The following is a 23,593-nucleotide window of genomic DNA, read 5'->3' as shown; positions in this document are numbered from 1 at the left end:
GTTCCACTTAGTCACATATATGTGTATAGCAACGTACCATTGTTTTTGAGCTTAGCAGTAACTATGTACACCCCGAGCAGAAATCTGCAATCATCAAAATCCCATATTATGGCGGTTCCCAAATATAATCTTAAATCTGGGGGTGGCAGACTTTTTCCAGCCCAAATTGCTAGTATTTGAAACAGCTTACCTTTTGCCTTAAGATCACAATCAAATATATTACTGTTAAGGAGGGACTAGAAACTCACTTACTTTCATTTGTAGATTGAACCACTGGGCTTCCTGTTGGCTTGCCCACTCATCTGGATTGAACCACTGGGCTTCCTGTTAGCTTGCCCGCTAGTCTAGATTGAACCACTGGGCTTCCTGTTAGCTTGCCCATTCATCTAGATTGAACCCCTGGGCTTCCTGTTAGCTTGCCCGCTAGTCTAGGTTGAACCACTGGGTTTCCTGTTAGCTTGCCCGCTAGTCTAGATTGAACCATTGGGCTTCCTGTTAGCTTGTCCACTAGTCTAGATTAAACCACGGGGCTTCCTGTTAGCTTGCCCACTAGTATAGATTGAACCACTGGGCTTCTTGTTAACTTGCCTGCTAGTCTTCTGCAAGACATTAGTTCTTACGGGCCCTCAGCGCTAAATAAATTTAACATAACATAAAATGATCGTTTAATCACTTAGCATGTTGATGTATACTACCATTGCATCTTGTGAAAGCACCCCTTCTAGGGAATGCCGCTATATTCTTTCATGTACGCTCAGTATGAAATTTGTGTTCAGAATTACAAATTTGCCTATAATAAATAGATATCAATATAAAAAAATTACTCAATATTTTTTTCTGATTCATAGGTCATAAGCAGGGTTCAAGGTAGGGCAGAATGAATGACAGGAAAGATGTCCCTAACTTCACCTCAATCCAGATATGCAACTTAGTCAAGAGCACAGAGCTTGCACGAGGAGGCTTCTAATCCTTGCTGAGCAAGAGTGCAGTGAGGACACAAGAAGGTGAATCAGGGTGTTACTGCTAGGCGTAAACTTGCAGTGGCTTTAATAGAACCCACACTTCCACCTTAATCCTAGAACCATACTCATCTTTGAATATGGCAGCACTCCTCTAACAAGTTAAAGGATCTGTATAGAGTTTGCCAGATGGAAGTGTAACAGGCCTGGTGGGAGGTAGCAACGACGGGGACACCCAACGTAGGTTTTCAGTCTTTTATTTTGGAAACAACATAGCATCCAATGCACTATCCAAATCGGACCCTCGGACAAACGGGAAAGGAAAGCACCAATGTTCAGCCCAGTCAGGGTCCTCCTGTGTTCTCCAAACCAAAGTCAGGTCCTGTAACCATTATTCTCAGGTGGGCAGTAGCCCTACTTCAGCGGTCTAGTTGTGGGCTTAACAGTTCCTGTACCCTCAGCTATTTGTCTGACTGTGTTTAACCGGGTCCAAGGGTGCTCGGCTTCAACGCTATTCTGGGTCAACTCCACCAGGTAAGGGTAGTTTTGGAACATCTGGGGGTCAGGGAGTTTGATCCAAGAGTTGTTTAACTAACCTTTGGGTTTCCAAGCACCCCGCCCTCCACTGCTCCAGACATATTTAAGGTTTATTTAGCGTCTAGACTACTCACTGAGCTGAGCTTCCTGAGTTGACTGTGAACTTCCTCCCATCATCTCAGTCTCCCATGGGCTGACCTGGCCTCCTCATTCCTTCCTGCAAGTACAGGATATTTCCCTTACCAGTGTGCTTAACACCACCTCCAATTCATTCACCTCTTCCCCTCTCTCCACCACCTCTTGCTAGACCTCTGTTTCCTTTCAAGATGTCACTGCCTCCTCTAACTTCTCACCAGCACCTCCTTCTACCACTTCCTCTGCTCCGTCGCCGCCTCATCTCACCTCCCCTTCCATATTCTTCCCATCACTTCTTGTCCCGAATAGAGTACTGCTCTACTACAGGGATGAGTAGTGGCTAAACCGCAGACTGGAGGGACGTGAGCTGGTAACAGTAGCAATCCAAACAACTTAAGTATAATAGTTCCAAAATAGGACAATGTGTAATGACGGTGCTATACAACTCTAGACTTTTAATGAAATAATATAAAGTCAACAACTAACTAGAAAACCCACCCCTGTAAAAGAAAAAATAGTGGGTAATTTTACACTCAGTAAAGTGCAAAAGGAAAGCATAAAAGTGCAATTACGCTTTCATTTTGCCCTCCATCTCACTTTTGTGCCGTTCCAAAGCGCAGGAATGCATGAAAGTGGAGTTTGCATCTCCACTTTGCTTTCCTGTTTCATCTTGCAAGTGCATCTCAGGGACGCCAATCGCCTTCATTTACTCTCCACAATTACACACCTCTTTGTGAGTGTTGAAAATTGCATGCAGGGGACCAGCAACAGTTCTCCAAATAGCAGTCCTGGTGTCACAGGTCATTGACAACAAAGGGGCTCCTTTCTTCTGGATCATGTGATACAAGCAAGCCCAGGAGCTTCAGGGAGACAAGACCTTTTGGTTCCTGGAGAGGCAGAGCTTTGCCGTCCAATTTCTTGGAGATTCTGCAGGGTATCCGCCCCCTTCATCGAGCAGCAGGCCCTCCACGTGAGCAGGTTTCTAATCCAGCAGCAAGGGGATGTGAGAGGGCAAGGGCTTTGGGACTATGGAGGTGAGCGCTCTAAGCTTAACACCCCCTATCCCTATCCATCCAACTGGGGGTGAGCCCACTTTGAGGACAGTAGACCCCAGAAAGCTATAGCAGTTATTCTCCCTATTCTCAGGATCCCAGTATGTGGGAGTTAGCACAGTACTCGCTTGGAGCTAAGGGACGGTGGAAAATCCTACCCCGTAACCGAGTGAGAGAAAAGGAGCAGATCAGCAATCGAAGGAGAAGAGAAGCCTATGGAGCGGTGTAACCAAGAGAAGCAGTATAATCTCCTTCTGGGAGGTGTGGCAGGAAGAGGAAGAGCATAGGCCAAGTGTGGCAGACCGGACCATGGCTGAGCCCAAGGAACAGTCACAGCCCTGCCAGACCAGGAGCTGGAATGACCTGGCCCGGAGGAACAACGCTGAATGCCTGGTCCCATTGGAAGCCCGCTGGAAGAAAGGACAAGCGCTGCCCAATGCGCAACACTAGAAAGGAACAGAAAAAGTGGTACTGCATTGGCCGAACTCCCCGAATCTCCCAAAGAGCACTGAACGGAGAACAGCAGTATGCAGTGGTTCTGGGGAACTGGGAGAGGTGAGACTAAGTCCATCGAAACCCCAAGGCGGGGTAAGAGACGCAAGACCTGAAGCCAGGGTTTAAGAAACTAAACCCAAAGGCGGGGTGAGGGACCCATTCTCCAAGGTGGGGTGAAAAAACCAAACTCCAAGAGGAGGTGAGAGACCCGAGACCCCAAGGCACGGTGAGCAATACAAAACCCCAAAATGTGCGCAACCCAAAACTCCAAGTTCGGGTGAGAGACCCAAGACCACAAGAGAAACCATCCCCAAGATGGGGTGACAGACCCGAGACCGCAAGGTGGGGTGAGAGAAATCAAACCCTGAGACTGGGTGGGAGACCCAAGACCCCAAATCGGGGTGAGAGAAACCAAACCCCAAAGCGGGGTGGGAGACCCAAGATAAATGAGAGAAATCAAACTGCAATGGGGGGGAGCGACTCAAGACAGGGTGATAGAAACCAAACCCCAATCGAAGACCGCAATGTACCACTTGATAAGATCATTAAAAGCTCTGAAGAGATTGCACAATGGATATCTCTAAGTAGACTGCAACCTAATCCCACACAGACAGAGATTCTACTGCTGGGTCCAAAGGATCTATTAAAGAAACCAGAAGTAGTGCCTCCTGTGCTACATCTGTTTGGCCTACCCTCGTGTCGACATACTAGGTTTAGGAACTTGGGCTGCATTTGGCAGTCTGATTTGAGCTTTCATCAACAAATCAATACTACCAATTCAATCAGCTTTTTACAATCTTTGGCTACATCAGGAAGCCCTCCCGTTTCTGGATAGCACTGATGACCCGTTAGTCGTGGGATCACTAGTTAACTCAAAGCTGGGCCCAAGTACACTAAGCTGTACACAAGTGCAGAAACACTTGAGTGCAGGCGCGTTATAGTGACTTATCATATAGTATCGTATCATATGCCAACGCTATGTTAATAGGCATCCCTCCTGTCACAAATCACTGAAAATCCCTACAGTGGTTGACGGTGGGTCAACAAATTGATTTTAAGGTCCTCTGCCTGTTGTTCAAATGTCTGAACGGATTGGCTCCCCTGTACCCTGCCAATAGGATCTCTGCATATCTGCCTATAAGATCCCTCAGATCAAAAGACAACAAAATTGATAGGGTACCACCATCCTGTTTTGCCCAAAGAGGAGGTAGACACCTTTTACTCGCCGGGGCGCGACTAAGGGACATCTCTTCATTGCTTCTATTCCGCAAAGGTTTAAAAACATATTTATTTCAATAATTTGCTCAATATCACATTATGCAGATCTTAGCTTTTAACCTAATAATTTAAGACCACTGCCCGAATGCAGTTAGGCCTGCCAGGTGCACGTTATAAATCACAAATACAAAGCATGGTGAGAAGCCTGACACCCCAAGGTGGGGTGAAAGAAACCAGACCCCATGGGAGTGGGGGGACGGGGGGTAAAGACCAAGAACTACATAGCGGGAGTGAACACCAGGAAACGTTCTTAGGGAAGAATACAAGGAGAACACTTAAGAGTAGAAGACACGGACTAGAGGTCCCCAAGTGAGAACAGAGACAAGACACATGTATGGACTGACCGAACAGTGCAGACAAGAGAAGATTCAGAGGGAAATTTTGCCTACAGGCTGTGTACTGGGCGGGGGCCCTACTGAGAAAGACACACCAAAGTGGGGGTCATAAGCCAATCGCTGTTCATTTTATCATGGCCCAAGCCCAACAGTACCATGGTTGGGTTGGTGTTTCTTTATAATGGTAGGGCAGAAATCAGGCAAGCATAGGATTCTGGCCAGAGGACTTTATTGCTTTGTGAAAGACATCCTGACAATAACCCTTTTATACCAGAATAAAGAATCCTATAGTTTGGGACAGCATAGGTTTTTGGTGAACTTGAACAAAGGAAAGTTCAGTCACAATGCCATCTTGTCCGTCTCCTAGCTCTGATCTACCACACCCCCTTTGTGGGGGTTTCCACCCACACCGCCTTTGACTGCCGCATTCCACCTACTTCAATTCAACCTTCCTCCTGTACCCTCTCTGTGCTTATAGTGCACCTTCAAAATAGAGCTTGTGCTTCTTGGTATGTTCTTTTTCAGCGACATCACATACTCCCATCCAACCTTGTCTTTAGTATTTTTTTGAATACCATAGACATAATGATTTCCAGACACTTAGAATAATTTCCACCTAAGCAAACGTCCAAAGCAGCCTCCAAAACAAAATTGCTTTATCATAGGGTTGGAGTAGAAAGTACAACAACACATGGTTAAATTGTAAATGATCACAAATGACCCTCCCCAGCCCAGGCTCAGAGTTCTAAATGTAGAAATGTAAAAACATGTCTGTCATACTCCTTTTAACTTGCAAGTACTAAAAGGGATTTTTAGTTTTTAAAAAAGGACTTACTTGTGACCAATCGCCTGCCTGCCATTCTCCACAAGGCGTAAAACAGCTTGAGGCCTCTTCGGGTCGCGGTGCATGCGCACACAGCGATTCGTGTGCCACACCACCGTCTGCATCTCTGCAGCTAACATAGCGGGCTTGTGTGCCTTTTCCACAAGATACGGAACACTGAAACAGAGACAGAATTTTGACTCTGCATTATTTGCACTGAAATCCTTTTTTGTCACCATTGATCCAAAACACATGTCCATATTGGCTGCAAAAAGGTTCTGACGCTTATCCTCTGAGGGAAGACCAGAGTAGTTATTTGCAGCACGTGGTTTCTCACACAGAAAACATGAAGTCACAATAGGACAGAAGCATACAAAAAATCAAGCTAAAATAGTACACATTGTGTATATTATTTCCATTTTCAGTTCTCTTAAATGCACATGTCGGCTTATTCACAAAGGTGACCTGCACATTTAATAAAGGCTGCCTGCCAGCGCACTGGATTTACTGCCTACGCGCTTTAAATACTAATTCATTTATTTATTTGTAATGCGCCGAAAGCCCGTCTGCAATCTTGGGTGTGTGAGAGACCACTAAAGTATTCATAAGGTGCCATCTCCCAAGTGGGTTCTGACAGCAAATTTCACCAAAGGGCTTGCCATAGTGAAATATTTCAAAATTGAAAAACACATTCTATGACAAGACTGGAGGCAAGCATTATGCTTCATCTTCATTTATTTCCACTCTTCAGCAGTTCAACAAAATTCATACAAAACTTTGAAAAGAGAACAACACAACTTTTCCTTTCTTCAAAACTAGAAAATCCATGAGCCTCTGTAGTATATATCCTCTCAACCAGTCACAACCCACTTCCTGTGCTTGGACTCCTCCTCTTCTTTTACTGCTCTTCAAGCAGATAAGTACCATTTCTTCCCTCTCCATGTTTCTGTGTGTGAAATGTATGGAAAGGAGCGGAAAAAAAGGAGTAAGATTGGCATTAATATCATAATTAATGTAATTGCCTTTTAATAATGCACAAATAAGCGCAGGGAATGCGTGTGGGGAGAATGTGTGATATGCTTTAGCATTCCACGTAGAACCACGCAAGCGTACACGTAGTCAGTCAGCCGTTTAGGCAGTATTATAAGGCGAAGGGAATGCCTAAGAGTCCCAAGTTATTTGAGCCTTTTACAAGTAAGTTAGGACTTTACCCGCGAGGCTGGCGGCCCCGTGTCGCATGCCTGACACCTCGGGGGTGCAGCCAGCCTCGCAGACTTTGTAGCAGCGCCGCTCGCGAGGACCGGCCCCACTCTCGGGTAGGAGGAGCCGGCGCCCACGAGCACAGAAGCGCGCCTCACGACAGCGCGGCAGCCCCCACCCACGGGTAGGCGGGGACGCGCTAGCAAGGAGCAGCGGACAGCGCTCCACTAACATAGCCCCCACCCGTGGGTGGGAGGAGCTAAGCGCGATGAGTCGCGTACACCACATCGGACATTGCTTTTCAGCGACGCTAGTATTGAACGAGTGAACAGCATACCAAACGCTCACGCGAGCGAACTGTGAAATTGATTATATAAAAAGATTAGGCGGTCTTAACGATTGCTAGTGCAAGCGAAGCGTCGACTGGCCAGACAGCAGAGAGAGCAGTGGTCACGACACGACATCGTGAGCAGCAAGCCACGGGGGAGTCCCGTAGTACCCCACATTGATAAGCAGCATACGATTTGCGCATAAGAAGCGAGACCCTCGCAGCAGCCAGAAGACAAGAGTCAATAAAGTTAGTGCAGCCACTAAACAAAAACAAAAAAAAAAAAGAAAAATTATAAACATATCCATAAACAACATCTCTACGGAGCAGTGGGCGTGCTAAGACACCTGTTTCAGGTATTTTAGGCACACAGCACAGCAGAAGAATGTCAGAGTTTGAGTGCAGCGAGGAGGAGCAGTCGCAGGACCTCGCTGCTAGTTTTAAATAAGTGCTCGGAAGCTCACTTATTGATGCAGTGGCAGAAGGGGTTAGACCGCTGCAGGAGAGGCTGGAGACATTGGAAGCTATGCTTTCTCAGCCTAGTTGTAGCACCAAAGACCTTGAGCGCACGCCCACAGAACTCTTGAAAGAGGGACATAAGGGGAGTAAGATAGCCCTCAAGAGGAAAACCGCTGACGACCTCCGGGGCTCTTTGGAGGGGGCAGCAGAAAAGGCCCCAGAGGTGCCTGACGCTTTTGCAAAATTGAAAGAGGCTTATCTACAGCGTCAGGCGGTGCCGGACCTCATGACCCCCTCTCCAGGGGATGACAACACAGGAGAAGACCCAGGCTCGGAGGAAGAGCAGATAGAGGATCAGACCTCGCAGGGTGAAGAGGAAGCTGAAGAAGATGACTGGGCAAGGGCCAGTGGGGGTAAGAGAGTGCGGAAGGAGAAACACCTCTTGGAAGCTCAAGATGAGATGTTTGACCTGGATAGCTTCTGGAATCCGAGGTCCACCGAGTGGCAACCATCCCCCCGAGTAGCGCAGTACATGACGGCAAGACTGAGCAAACCACTAGATAAGAAGGTGAGACAGCGCCTTCGAGCGGAGTGTCCGTGACCAGACCTCCCAGGGAAGGTAGCGGAAGCTCCCGAGCTTGATCCAAAGATGCTGACCTTCGTGTCAAAAACGAGCAAAGACCCCCGCAAGGGTATTGATAGGTCCTGGAGAAGCTGCCAGGAAAAGGTGTTGGATTTGGCAGGATCTCTTGCCAAGATTATGGACCTCGAAGAGAGGGCTAAGGACACGGGAGAAGAAGTTGACCCTGAAGGTCTCGCTGGGTGGGCTCAGAGGGCAGTTTGTCTTCTCGGGAATGCAAATTGTGCCATCGCTTCAGAGAGGAGGAAAGGTCTGTTGCTCGAGATCGATTCGAATCTTAGCGATCTGTCATTGTATGAAGCGGGAGAAGGAGCCCAGGGCCTCCTGTTTGGAGAACCCTTTGGGAAGGAGATGGGCCGGTTTGTTGGTACATACGCTTCGCTAGAAAAGGCACAAGCATCGATCTGCAAAATATTTCCCAGTAGAGTTTTTGGAGGGACCGGCCGCTTTAGGGGTCGTGCAGCCGGTCATAATCAAGGAGGGAGAAGACCCCAGAACACCAGGGCATAAAACTGGGAGAACAAGAGTCAAGACACATTCTTCCCGTCCAGAGGGAGATTCCTGAGGGGCCGCAGGTCCAGAGGATCAGGACAAGGTCAAGGATTCACACCAAGTGAGAACGATTCAGTATCCTCCGGTAGGGGGGAGGACGTGCATGTTTTTAGAGAATTGGCGCAAGCTTTCAAGCGATTCCTGGATATTGCAGACCGTCAGAGGTCTTCAGCTAGATTTCATAGAGGCCCCAGTCCAGCTGAGCAGACCGCAGAGGCAGAGACTATCGCAAGCGGAACAGGCATGTTTACACAGCGAGATAGCGCAGCTAGTCCGCAAACAGGTTTGTCAGCAATATGTTCCTGGTACACAGGAAAGAGAAGGTACGCCCAGTTATAAATATCAAAGAGCTGAACGGTTGGATCATGTATCAGCACTTCAAGATGGAGGGCATCCATCAGCTCAGAGACTCCCTAAGAGAAGGAGACTGGCTGACGCGTTTGGATCTGAAGGACGCTTACCTTACAGTTCCCATACTCAAGGAGTATTGACCTTTTCTAGCTTTTTGCTGGCAAAGACAATTCTGGCAATTCAAGACAATGCCATTCGGACTTGCCTCAGCACCCTGGGCATTCACGAAGCTGATGAAGCCAGTGGCAGCAGTGGTCAGGGAGAAAGATGTCAGGCTGGTAATTTACCTGGACGATCTCCTCCTACTAGCAGAAGATCGGGAGGTATTAGTGTACCAAACGAGATGGGTGCAGGACTTTCTGGGATCGCTAGGATTCCTAGTGAATACAGAGAGTCAGATACCACGCCAGCGCAGAGGTTAGACTTCCTAGGGTTTGTTCTAGATACCAAGAAGGCGACACTAGAGCTTCCAGCTCGGAAGATAAGACATCAAGAGAGAAATCAGAGCATGCTTAGAAAGACAGCAAGTATGTCTCAGGACTCTGACGAGGATTGCAGAGGTTGAAGATAAAGCATCTACAACAGGGTCTGAAGAACCATCAACATGTACCTCTAGATCAAGACTCCATTACAGAACTAGAGTAGTGGTTAAAGAATATGGACGCTTGGAATGGGCGAACCATATTCGGAGAGAAGCCGGATCTGATAATAGAATCAGACGCCAGTCGGAAGGGCTGGGGAGCCAGATGTGGGACTCTACAGACCGGAGGCAAGTGGAGCGAAGAGGAACTTCGCCTCCATAGAAACTGTCTGGAGCTCCTAGCAGGATCCTTCGCGATCAAGGCTTTCTCAAGAGCAAGAGTAAAATCTTGTGTTCTGCTGAAGATGGACAACATATCAGCAGTGAGGTACATCAACCACCAAGATTCTAGCAGAACTAGCAAAAGATGGCACTTCTGCCTACGATCAGAGACATCCGTGACAGCAGAGTACCTGCCAGGCACACTGACCGTAGTAGCAAATTGGAACTCTCGGTATCTGACAGACTCCAGCGATTGGAGACTGGATCCAGCAGGTTTTCAGAGGTTGAACACGAGATGGGGACCATTAAAAATTGATCTTTTCGCCTCTCGGCTCAATGCACAGATGAGCCTCTACTACAGCTGGAGGCTGGATCCGGGAGTGCAAGGAACAGATGCCTTCCTGCAAGAGTGGTCAGGAGGCCCGCACTACGCTTTTCCCCCCTTCGTAATGTTGAGCAGAGTTCTAGCGAAATGTCGGAGGGAGAAAGCAGAGCTGGTATTAGTAGTGCCTTTGTGCAAGTCACAAGTGTGGTTTTCAACGCTAATGGAACTAGTAGCGGACATACCCAGAGTCCTCCCCGAAGGAGAGCGACTGCTCACGGACCCAGCTGGGTCGTGTCCTCCTCTGAGAGTGAGAGGGACACTCCCGCTAGTCGAGTGCAGGATATCAGGAGACGTTGGGCACTGCCAGGAATTTCGGCGCAGGCTGCTCAGCTCATCGCTGAATCCTGGGCTCCATCCACTAGGAGGAGCTACGACGCAGCTTGGGCAAAATGGACAAGCTGGTGCAAGAACAGAGTGTTCATCCTGTTTCAGCACCTGTAGTGGAAACACTGAATTTCCTAGCAAACTTATTGAAGAACGGGAGAGCTTTCCATACAATAGGAGTGTACAGATCGGCTATATCAGCAGGTCCCATGCCAGGAGAAGGCGTCCCGGCAGGAGAACATCCGGCAGTGGTGAGGCTCATCAGAGGTGCGAGATTCAGAGTTCCTCCAGAGCCCAGATATAGTACAACATGGGATGTAGCTACAGTATTACAATTGTTGGCAGATTGGCCAACAGATAGATACCTTTCTCTTAAGCAGTTATCAGGTAAGCTAGCTATGTTATTATGTTTGATCTCCTGCAAACGGGTATCGGACGTTAGAGCCCTAGAGATTAACAGGCGGTCCTTTGGACCAGAAGGAGTGACTTTCTCGATAGTCAGAAGGACCAAGACAGGGACTACTGCAGTCCATTACCCCTATTTTCTGAACAATACAAAATGGTGCATAGCACGATGCATTAAAGAATATGAGAATAGGACAGCGGAGTATAGAGCAGTAAGCACTACACAGCTTCTAATAGCGCGCAGGAAGACCTATCATGCAGTTACGTCAGCTACCATCGCAAGATGGGTTAAAGAGATTATGCAAGCTGCAGGTGTGAATGTGAGCATGTATGGAGCTCATTCAGTGAGAGGAGGGATGGCTTCAACAGCAGTGAGATCTGGAGTACCATTAAGTGAGATAATGCTAGCAGCAGACTGGTCAAGTGATCGTACATTTAAAGAGTTTTATTTTAAGCCAGCAGAGAGCTTAGCTGGAACGGTGCTGGGGAAGCTTTGAACAAGCATAATGCTTGCCTCCAGTCTTGTCATAGAATGAAGATTACCCCTGCTAGCTGCGCAGGGAGTATTAATTCTATTAAAGAATAGGAGGCGAGCATTACATTCCCACCCGAGTATTGTACTAAGAATAGTATTGCATGATGTTAGCGAGTACACAACATAGGCACCACCCTAAAATCTCCTATTGTATTGTTTCATAGGGGAAGATCAGAAGAATAACTGAATGCAGAGCTGTAGCAAGAGGGCTTCAGGAGACCGGAAGTTCACCAGCAGTTGAGTTCCAAAGTTCAGGAGAGTCTTTGCATCGTTGACGAGGACTAGTTATAAAGATGAGAAACTGTCAGAGCGAGTAAAAGCATAGGAGGAGTCCAAGCACAGGAAGTGGGTTGTGACTGGTTGAGAGGATATGGACTACAGAGGCTCATGGATTTTGTAGTTTTGAAGAAAGGAAAAGTTGTGTTGTTCACTTTTCAAAGTTTTGTATGAGTTTTGTTGAACTGCTGAAGAGTAGAAATAAATGAAGTTGAAGCATAATGCTCGCCTCCTAGTCTTTAATAGAATTAATACTCCCAGCGCAGCTAGCTGGGGTAATCTTCATTCCTAGCCCTGTTTGATTGCTACCACTGTTTCTGAATATAGAAATGCAAGTAGTGTGTTCTGCTTCTGTCGTATTGGTAAATGGAATATGCAAAAGAGTACGTGCATTGCCCATCACCCTCTGCCTGTTCCAAAAAGGTTCACAGGCATGCTTTCACATTTTAAAGTGCATCCTACTTGTGTATCAGGATATGCTTTTCGCAATGTGTGGGAATGCCTACTTGCATCCTTCAGTTTGCACAATTGTGCACGTGGGGAAGTGCATCTGAATCTGCCCATCAAACATGCGCATTTCCAGATGCTCCTTTGTTCATAACTTTGCGGCACATGTGGAGGGAGTGCCACAGCAACTTTTTCACATTTCCTCAAAAGGCTGCACTGTGGATGCTGTAGGTGGCAAACGTGCACATAGCTGCAAATAGTGCACGCATTGGTCCGAATTTTCCCAGATCCAGTAAAAAATGTCTCCCAGGTTCTCAGCAGAGCCAGCCTTAGCGGTAGCAGCGACCTGGACAAATTGGGCCCTCCATCTCCCACAGGCCCCTGGTCAACAGGGGTAGGGTTGGGAGGGGTGGCAGGAGCGCCACTTTTTTTTCTAACTCCCTGCTCCGCCACCTGGCAGGGAGTTAATCACTGGAATAGGACGCTCATGCTAATGCATGAGCACAATATTATGATGAAAACCGCCTCACTGCCGCGTCAGAACAAGGGGACAATCATCTGAATAGGGTGCTGATGCTTTGTTATTAAAGGCGCCCCGCCTCCGCGGGTGCATTTAATAACAAAAGGGCTCCTGCCACGCCTTCTCCCAGTATGCCAGCTCGGAGGAGCCCTTGAAAGACTCCCCTGAGCTGGCGTGGCAGGGGGCTAATGGAGGACTGGGGGGGCTGGCCCCCATGCCCTTCCCTAAGGCTGGCTCTGGTTCCCAGATCCAGAAAAATCCAATTGAATGTCTGGTCAGTATCCCTGTGAAATTGCTTGCTAGGAATACCTCTCCACAACATATTTACCAAGAGCTTTTTAAGTTTAAAATGCGGCGTCTTTCAGACTATGCCAGCAACATTATTGAAAAACGCTCCTGTCTTGAGTTATTTTCCAGGTTTTCATTGTTATAGAACAATCTTCCCACCAATTGCCCGCCCAGAACGCCTACCCCCTGCGCCCTCCGTCGTTGCTGAGGTGCCCCAGTAAAAAAAACGTCGATTTCCAGCACTGGAATCAACGATGAAGCAAAACTCACTTTGAACTTTTTGGAACTAATCTGCAAAAAAGAAAATGGGCGCGGAGTTTGAGAGTCATGTACGCGGATGGTCTTTTTAGATCCAGTGATAAGACTTTTATCCAACCATGGATGGATAGGCAATGTTTTGGAATGCACCACACGTGCTTCCTAAGATTTCCTTCCGCCCGGCCGGAAGCCGTGAGCCCATGGCAGCCGGTGTGCGCATGCGCACTCGGGAGAAAATTCCAGGCGCATAGCAAGGAACCAGAGGGATGGGTCTCTCTTTTCAGGAATGCACATTCCAAGAGGTCTCAGGGAGACGAAGCCTGACGCTGCACCCACTTTATTGCTGTGTCTACCGCCACCAGTGAGTACATTCTCTGCCCAACAGCGGTACAAAAACATATAGCAGAACTGTTGGTGTGACATGTTCATAAAAAAAGAAACGCAGATACAGGCTGCCTGAAATCCCTTCCCTGAGCAGCTGGTACCGCCGCCTGCAAGTTTCCATTTTGAACTATTGAACTTTTCAAATCTCTGGAACGAACGTCATCTCCAAGACGATAGATAAAGGGGGAATGCACATTGTGTGTGGGTTGTGAGCTGGTATTTATAATAGTGGTTGGAGATTGTACGAGGATTGCCAGGAGGGCTCCGCCATTGTTGTTTGTCTGGAATGCGTCAGAAACGTAGACGCACGGCGTGCCTCTCCTCTCAGCCAGATGTCAGCCTGGATGACACATCTGCTGGGAAGCTGAGGACTGCTGGGATAGACAACATTGTGGGCCAGAGAAACATGATACATAATATCAGAAAGAAAAGAGAGACTTGCATTAATGTGCACCCAAGGTTTATTACTTTTTGCCTTAATAAATACCTTTTAAAAGCCAAAAACTAAATCATGGGATTTAGATTGTAAGCACAAACGTAGTCCGTGTACCCATCATTTGTAGTGTTCATTTCAGGGCCTGGCCTTTTAATACCTGCTGTTAATTAAACTATGCATTTATTATTAGTTGGGATTGCATGGGGGTGTTTACAGGATAGGGTACTCTGGCTAGGTCAGGGAACTGACCCTGTCAAGAGGGGATCCCTCTCAGCTTGGGGTGAGAGGTCTACCAGGGTTGCTGCCAAAACCAGTCCTGCCCCAGAGGCGGGGTGTTGGAGTTGGCAGAACTCCTGTCACTATTCCTTCTACCTGTGGCTGCATGTTTGAATTGAGTATCATCACTTCTTGCCCCATGCCTGTACTTCACAACGCTGACCATTTTCTTTCCTGTCCCGTAGGACTTCCGGATCGAGCATGCACAGCGGTGGAAGAATGCGCAAGCAGCTTGCTGGAGCGAGTGAGAATGGAACTCTGCAGGGCCTTGAAGCAGTCCGTAACGCAGAAACCATACAGGAAGTGGATCAGTGTGGGGAAGGCGGCTCCAGATGCAGAAATGGCACTGAGTGACCACCTCAAAATAACAGTGCTCCCAACACGCACCACACAGCCACAAGGACAATATTCTTAACTGCACCGGGGCGGCAGGGCAGTTCCCTATGCAAATCGGCATCCCGCCTCTTCCGGGAATCTCTCACATCAACTGGGACACTGATCTTGATTGTCGAAGCAGTGGGCCGCATGGACTAATGCCGGTGGACCCGCTTTTGCTCACCTGTAACAACTCCCCTCGGAAAAGGAAAGCCAGTGGTTGGCCCCAGGAGCCAGGTGATAGAGGAGAGGGAAGGAGACAGATAAAAAGGGTGACAGAAAGCAGGTAGGTGTATGTTGTTCAGGTCACATCAAGGGATGAAAAGGAGGACCAAGATAGCCGGCAGAGGAATAACGGTACAGAGGAGCGTGGAGGAGAATTGGTGAAAGAGTGTGCAATGTTAGGCATTGGTTGGTGAGAGAAAGTTGTACTTTGGTTTGAGTGTGCATGAAAGGTGTGTGAGTGCAAGTACTGAAGCGAGAGTAGAGAGTGAACGAGGAGATGACTGGAAGGCTGAAAGGAGAGTGACTGGGAGAAGGCGTGGGTGGAGATTAGTAGTAGTGTGGAGATTAGTAGTGTGAAGAGAGTAGTGTGGAGGGGGGACAGGAATAGTGTGGGGAAGTGAGAGTAAAAGTACTGTGGAGAGGGGTAGTAGTAGAGGGGAGGGTAGTAGTAGAGAGGCAAGAGAATTAGAGATATGGAAGAAGGGAGGGTTTAGTAGAGGGTAAGATCAGACAGAGAACACCGGAGGGAAAGAATAGGAAGCGAGAGTCAGTGGGTGGACTAGTAGGTATGTGAGGGGAGAAGGGAGAGAGACATATGGTGAGGAATACCATAGCTAGATAGGAAAGGACTGTGTGGGGCCAGAGTACCTAACATGCACGAAGACTTGCACTACTTTACAATGGGGAACTTAGATCGGGGCGCGCTTAGATTGTTCCCAGGCAGCGTTGAGAGAGAGAAGGTGTTTTGCCTTTAGGCCATCACGACCAGTCAGACGGCTTCTTAGATAGTAGGGGTTAGCGATCTCAAGTGTTAAGCCTGTGGTTGAGGGACACCTGGGTTAAGGAGGACGCAGCCTGCAGTAGAAGAGAGAGACAGAGAGAGAGAGAGAGAGAGAGAGAGAGAAGGGTGGCCCCTAGCAAGGCCCTTTAGTGGAACTCTCTGTTCAGTTGATAGACAGTTGACATCTAAATAAGCTCCAGAAAAGCCTTCTGAGCTGCAACAGTTTTATGGATCTCCATTCAGGGGTGCCACCTGTTTTGACTCTGAGGTTTTCTGAAATACGGTGGGGCTTTGATGAACTTAAATAAGACCCAGACAGAGTGCAACTGTGAGACAACCAAAAGGCAGAAGCATGTGTTCACTCCCGGCATTGACAGAGATGGCCACTGAGACATCTTCACTACCAGAGAGAAACAATAATGCGAGAGGTAACGTTTGACTTGAGTGCGTCTCCTTGAATGAAAGGGTCCATGTGACGTGGAGGGAAGTCAGAAGAAGGAACCCCCTCTACAATGGTTGGGGACCACATGACTTCTCCGAATTTGCTCTTTTGCAATCAGGCAATCTTCCACCTCACAAGTCCTCAACTGATGGGAGGCTGTTTGAGTGAGCACATGTTGGGCCGCTGGGTTCACTGTTTCATTTGCAGTTGTGCATCCTCCCCTCTAATCCAGATGCATTATGGCAGATGTAGTCATAGGAAATATGTCTACTGAGTGAGTGAGTCACAGTACATTTTGAGGTGAAGGGGCAAACGTATTCCCAGGATCAAACCGATGAACCCAAGAATGGCTGCAGGATCACATTAAATAAAGAGGGACATTTTGAAGAACCACTTCAAAAAGAACAAAAACTCCGGGAAGTATTGCAAATTACCACTGGCGTATGCATTAGTATATGTGTCAACCATTCCTTCACGCTGTCCCTCTAGCATGTACACAGAGCAATGTGTTCACACACAGCAGAAATGCACTTTGTGAATTGGGGATTACAGGCATCTTTCGGTTCTGCTAGATGTCAGGATGTGTTGTGGGTCAGACCCACATTTTCTTTTTCGTCATTTATATTAAACACATAATTTCTATGTACCGGTGCTGTATGGTTAATCCCGTCACATGGCTGCACATGCCTAAACACGGTTTTTGTTACAGCGGTCCAAGTTTTGAATTTTTAAACTGAATTTTCAATATCTTTTAACTAAGTTTTTACTTTCCTTCTTTCATGTTCTTAATTTAGCTTCGCATTGTGTGATGTAATCCTGTAAGACTTGCCAGGCTTCTTTTGGGAATCTGTATCATTTGTTAATGAGCGCCCATTGTAGAATGAAGATAAAAGCAATACAACGCACAACAAAAGTCACAATGTCTTCAACTATTTCACAATGTCAAAACAGGCGTGCTAAGTTTTAAAGTTTGCTTGTTGTCCACTAACAAATTCAACATGGTGCATAAATGCAACTTGCTTATTTGTTAAGTAGCAACATTATATGTGTGTCACATTTCACTTACGGGTGTCCATGACCCGAATCGCCATTCGGTGATCTTTCGCCCTCGATCGGCTGGAGTGGACGTTGAGAGCACTTTTGTAACTTCTTGGCAAGGTGGCTTTTCACAGTCCTGGGGATTTACACAAAGGAGACAAAGATGCATAAACAAAGATTTTTATTTAAAAAATCAGACAGGAATATCATGTTACTATTCATTAACAATAGGATTTATTTTCGGTAAAGAGTGCAAGAGTGGAGTAAAGTGAGTTGTGATCAAGTTTATCACATATTTGGAGGCACAAAGTGTACATTTCTTACACGCACATTCCTCTGATGCATCAGAATGGACTATGATGTGTCCCACTACTTCTTCATCTGCTTATTGGGCTCCTAACAGCAGACACTCCTTCCAAACCTGACTCCATTGGTGTCCGTCAGCGATTGTCGGATGGCGTGTGTAATAGTAATAATAATAATAATACTGCAAAGAAACCAACACTCACTACTTGCAAACCTAAATCTGATCTCATGACTCCCCTTTCTGGCAAACCTCCTCGAGTCAACAGTTAACTCCAAGAGTTTTTTGACTTGGGCAACATCAATAATGTTGTCACCCAAGTTGTCAGCCAAGAATGGGGACATAAATTGCATTTGTTTTAGTGATGGATGACGTCAAGAGGTTGACATAGGGTGGCTGAGCCAGAGCCTTATTGCTCCTTAATTCTTCACCATTCAACACCATCAACTCCACCAATACGACATTCATGAAATGGCCACTAAGTGGATCAACTCCTTTCTTCCGGCCTTTGCACGATCAATATCCCTGATGCCCTATGATCCACAAATTATTATATTAATTGTGTTCCTCATGGATAAGCCCCGTCAACCCTCATTCTGTATCTGTACCTCCAATCAATGGCTCCACTCTTTCAGCATGTCTTTTTTCACATACTTGATGGCATACAGTTACTGTTTCATCAGGACATCAACGTAGCCAAGATTGATATATGATATGATAGGTTATTTATAACGCGCTTAATACCCAGTGGTTTCTAAGCACGGACCCGGGGATCGAACCTGTGTTGCTCCGTGTTGTCTTGCTTCCAAGGTGAGCATGTTGCCCCTGAGCTATCCTCCCGAGATTAAATGCACATCTTCAGAATGCATGACTACCAATAGCAATTGAATGGACGGCAAAAGGCATACATTCAATGGCAATAAAACTGAGATAATGATGTGTGGCTCGTCCAACAGCTTGTCAAACAACAATATCTGGCCCACTGCTTAAGAGCCGCTTCCCCTCCTCCCAGTGGGACAAGTCTAAATCTTGGAGTGACCCTCGATTATCAATTCTCAATGTCCACAGCAGTCAACAATGTTAAGAATTCACAGCAGACACAATTCACCATACATACATGAGTTGGGTCCAGAGACGAGACAAGTGATTGGATACAAAATCTAGAATGGATGCCATTAAAGTCAACACAATAAAAAATTCTCTAGAATATGATGAACACATTGAATTGTCCAAACTGCCTGGAAGTTATTTCACCTACAGAGTTCCACTGTCCCCTTTATGAAGTGAGGGAATCGCCCCCACTCGACATCTAAGACTGTTAGGTTCATTAACTTCAAGGTGGACACTGCTCAACTATCAGCAAATGGAAACAACCAGGGCCAAACCTATGTTTCTTCAGGAGGTACTGAGAATAATTAAAACAATTGAGAGTAATACAAACAGAGAATCAACAGAGGAGGCCAATGATCAGTCTAGCAAACATCAGATAGAGGAGTGGAATGAATTCCTTTCAAACAGAGGGAAGAAGCAATCCAGGGTTAAAATACAGGGCAATGTCAGAACTGTTAACCTCCACTTACGTCGCATTTGTCGAGAATCAATGAGCCCACAAGGCAAACAATTGGTTTATTCAAAGGGTAAAGGATTATTCTATGGTTGCCTCAAAATCTTTAACATTCAAAACTCTTGTAAACTAATTGCAAGCTAGCAGCATCTTTCATGGATGTAACTGTCTTCCTGCTCCATTATTCATACATGATCTAAAGGTGCAACCTTCCTCTTGATGTATTTCCAATACACACAGGCTTACCAGCTTCATGAACATATTTAACTGAGGATCATCCGTATTCCAATAACAGTCACCCCCCCCTTCAAAAGTCTCGGCTTCAGGCAATAAATTCTTTCTCCAAAATGGTTACATTTTCTTGCTGTTTTAAGACCTAGTATTCTTCATCAATGTTTTCTAATTAGTTTGAATTTACTTAGTTGTGTCTTTTATATGAAAGGTGTGATGCTTGAAAATGTTTTGGTAAAAGTAAATTAAACTAAGTCAGCAAAACTGTTCACTTGTGTCTCTGCTAGATTGTAGCATGTATGGGTTTTTTTAAAGTGCAAAACTAGCTATGAAGCTACAGAACTTTGTACAAAGGAGTGGATCCAGGAGGTTACAAGCAAAGGATGCGTGGGTAGCAGAGACGCTGTAGTCGCTAGGGGAACGAGGAGAGGGGGAGCTCCACAGGGTAACAATTAGGGTTCAGTGGAGCGATCCGTGATTGGCTGGATGTTCTTTGAAGATTAGGGTTTTCAGGCCCATCCTGAAGTGTAGGATGAGGTGGCCGGTCTTATCTGCAATGCCAACATGTTCTAGACACACGGTGCATAGTAGATATGATATGATATTTCATTTATAACACGCCTCTACACAAGGTTTCTAGGCGCGACAAGGGAGGGAAGACAGGGAGGACAAGATAAAGATCTTACTAGGCCATGTGTCATTCAGATCGTGCAAGTGCACAACGCAAAGTGCAGGGGGAAGGGAGCAGGGGCCATGTGTCATTCAGATCGTGCAAGTGCACAACGCAAAGTGCAGGGGGAAGGGAGCAGGTGAAATTCCAGGGAGAGGGAAGGGGGAAGTGTGATCAGGGCAGCAATGCTCTGAGTAAGTGCAGCCAGGGCAGCGTGGCTCTGGGTAAGTGCAAGGAGGCAGGGGACTGTAGGGGTTACAGTTACATCCCTTAGGTGCGCGGTAGGCCCAGAGGTGTGTGTGTGTGTGTGTTTTGCCTTGGCGGGAACACTTGGGTGTCCCCGCCTAGGCTCCAGAGTGTCTGGGCAGGCAGGAAGTGGGGGAGGAGTTTTCACCCCCCTGTCCTATGTCTGCCAGAGCGCCTGAACAGAACCATCTCCCACTGGAGGTCTGGCTATCCTGATTGCACAGCCATATGCCCCTTTCTATGAATTGATGAGAGATTGCAGAGGAATGTGTGCTGGAACTGTATTTAAGGTCAGGCTCCTGGAGAGAAAAGCAAGTCGACCACTGGAAACTGAAGTAACCAAAGAAGAAGACGACCATAGACGCCTGCAGACCCTTTGCAATGCCGTGAAGAGACCACTGCTGTCCTGACCCCGTTTTCTATGCGACAGAGCAACTCCGAAGAAGATGGCACCTTGCCTTTGACTGATGGGAACTTCCAGTCCCAAGACGAACTATAATTGGAGCCATCTGCTGAGGTCCTGTGACTTTCCAGAGCTGTGGAACCCCACCAGGAAACCGGCGACCCATTTTAGGTGCATCATCGTGGAAAGGCTGAATTCGTCCAGGTCTTTGCTGAGCCCTCAGTGACACTCCAGAGACACAATCCAACTCGTACAAGTCCCATCAACAGAGTGCAGGACTGCAGGAACCGAAGAAGGTTGACTGGGCAAATTTCCTCCTTTGTTGGTGCTACAGAAAATGCGCCAAAACTGCAGAGTGACCAGAGAAGTTGATGAAGGCTGTGCCAGAGGTCCTCCCTCAAGACTGCTACTGAGAGATCGTGTCCATTGCCCTGCCTTTCATCATGAGACTAAGGAATCCAGAGGTAGGGTCCAGCGCTGCCACATCAAGGAGAATCCAGCCACAAACATTTCTTCCAACCAAAGGTACTGTGGGGAAAAAGGTAGCGCTTACCTTAATCCGAAAAGTTGCCCCAGAGCATTAGAGTGCACATAGAGGTGTCCAGGGCAACCCCCTCTACCTCTGACCCAAGCTACTGCTTGTGTCCCTTTAGCAAGTCCTTGAACAGGGTCTTAAAATTGACGATGTATCTGATTTTTCTTTACCATTTCTAACATTCTGTTTATTGGAAAAAAGTTTTAGTCGAAACATTTAGGATATCGTCCCAGAGGCAGTATGAAAACACTTCTAGTGCATGATATCAGACTCCATCTAGATAAGGTAGACACTGCTTCCTTGATCTTAATGGACCTATCAGCAGTGCTCACCATGGGTAAGCAATGTCATACTGAAAAGGCCTGTTCCAGCCAAATGGTTGCTGGGAGCCTGTCATACTCCTGACAGTAACGTTTGCAAGGGGGCTGAACAGTAGCGCAAAGATGAGCTGTGTAGCCCCTCCTGAAATTCCCAGGTCATCTTTGAGAATAAGCTGCATTTCTAAAAGTATTGCAAATTCACTTTTTATTTGCGCTACTTTTTGAGGATTGTAATGCACCCGTCTCATTTCACCAGACAGCACCAAATTACATCAAATCTACAGCATATCCGCAAGTATTGAAGCCTGGCACGTGCACAATGACAGAGATGCAGTGTCACTCCCATTCCTTTCTATATGTGCCAAGGTTCCCACACACCTTTAGATCTGGGGCTTGATAGTTCTCCTGGGGGTGGGTGCAGAATCTGACTACAGTCACCATTTTGACAGTCAAGGCCCTTCTTTAAAAAGCAGAGGAAGAATTCTGTGATGCAGCGACAATGTGCCTGTTCCCCTCCTGTGCAGCGTGGCAATGCACCAGAGATATACCTAGCACACTTTGAAAGAGACCCAAACCCCTCTCCCCACACGAGGAAGCGGCAGTCTGTGTGTACTTGGGACTCACCAAAACACGTCAGTTAATTTACCTTTCTGATTTTGCGCGTGCCCTAAAAAGGTTCCCGCTTGTGATACAGTAAAACAGCAGCCATTTTGTAATATCAAAATGTAGCCCCTGTGCCAACAAACGGCACAGGATGTCGTTTATGCAGGAGGTTCCATTTTGTATTAGAACAATCAAGAGTTTATTTTTGGATGTTGTATATATGCTCCCATGAAAATTGTATCCTTGGAGAATGATTAGTAATAAGATGTGATTAGCTGGCAAGATAGCTCAGCGGCTTGAGCACTAGCTGCTGCGATCTGAGCATGATCTGCAGGTCGCAGGTTCGAATCCCGGCAAAGCCAACTCAGCCTTTCATCCTTCCGAGGTTGATAAATGAGTACCAATTTCGGTTGAGTGATATTTTATGTAAATATGTGCTCTGTAAAGCGCTTTGGATTAAGGCGCTATATAAATAACACATGATTATCATTATTGTCATTATTAGTGAGATATGAAGCCTTCACTTACCTGGCTATCCCGGGGGCGAGAAGCAGCGTTGCACTCTCTGTCATCCACATGTGCACCATACGTCCCTGTGACGCATTTGACAGCACGCATTTCATACCCGTGTCCGCATGTCACAGAGCACTGTTGACGAAAATACAAATGTATTTGGTTATTCATACTTAGCCATATGTTCAAGCACTTTAAGATAAACTGTTTGAATTTCAGCATGAGTATGTGCCATAATGACTAATTAAGCCCATAATTGAATGGCCTATTCATGGGAAACTTCGTCCAAAAAGGATCAAGGGCCACTCAATCTTTCTTCAAAGAGATGTAAAGAAGTGTGTTGGTTGGAGAACTATTGTGACTACACTTTAACGGCGGCACATCGCCCTGTAATCTTGGAAAGTCAATGGAATTGCGAGGCATTAGGAGAGATTTAAGGTGAGCATTGGAGGTAATAGCCAAGTAAGTTCTCTCAGTGGGTTGAAAGACCTTCTGCTGTAATCTGTGTGCCCATGTACGAATGCAGTAGTACTTAGCTTTTCTTCTTTCCGAAGACGATAACATTTGCTGGGAAATGACTCCTGTTGCGCGAAGCCAAGACGCAATTTCATTTGTGTTTTGTGCCGTATAATTAACTTTGAAAATGAAGTGGCTTATTTTATATGCGCCCTTTGTTTTGGAAAATGTTCAATTGTCAAACCAGCTCAAAAGGTTATTTTTTCCTTGAACTCCCTTAAAAGTTCTAGAATTGGAACTTTGAACTCATTGAAAGTTGGGAGATTCAAGTTTTGCTTGAACAAGTTTGAGCGTGCTTACTATAACCAACGCGAGGTCCCACACAAACAATAGTATCAGTACTTAGG

The 23,593-nt window shown here is 46.6% G+C and overlaps 1 protein-coding gene across 1 annotated transcript in view; it reads right to left on the bottom strand.

Moving 5' to 3' along the window:
* The window catches only part of ADAMTS20 (ADAM metallopeptidase with thrombospondin type 1 motif 20), a 779,002-nt gene that overhangs the window by 230,313 nt on the left and 525,096 nt on the right, over positions 1-23,593 (bottom strand). Inside the window, exons 23-25 of the mRNA XM_069628019.1 lie at positions 22,746-22,865; positions 17,370-17,477; positions 5,627-5,791 (exon numbers count right to left, since the gene is read on the bottom strand). Of these exons, the coding sequence (XP_069484120.1) occupies positions 5,627-5,791; positions 17,370-17,477; positions 22,746-22,865 (393 nt within the window). The remainder of the gene's footprint in view (positions 1-5,626; positions 5,792-17,369; positions 17,478-22,745; positions 22,866-23,593) is intronic.

This window comes from Ambystoma mexicanum, chromosome 12, assembly GCF_040938575.1.
Source record: "Ambystoma mexicanum isolate Mex_15411 chromosome 12, UKY_AmexF1_1, whole genome shotgun sequence".
NCBI classification, from domain to species: domain Eukaryota; kingdom Metazoa; phylum Chordata; class Amphibia; order Caudata; family Ambystomatidae; genus Ambystoma; species Ambystoma mexicanum.
Note: the sequence above shows the minus strand (reverse complement) of the source record. Positions and strands in the feature narration are given on the sequence as shown.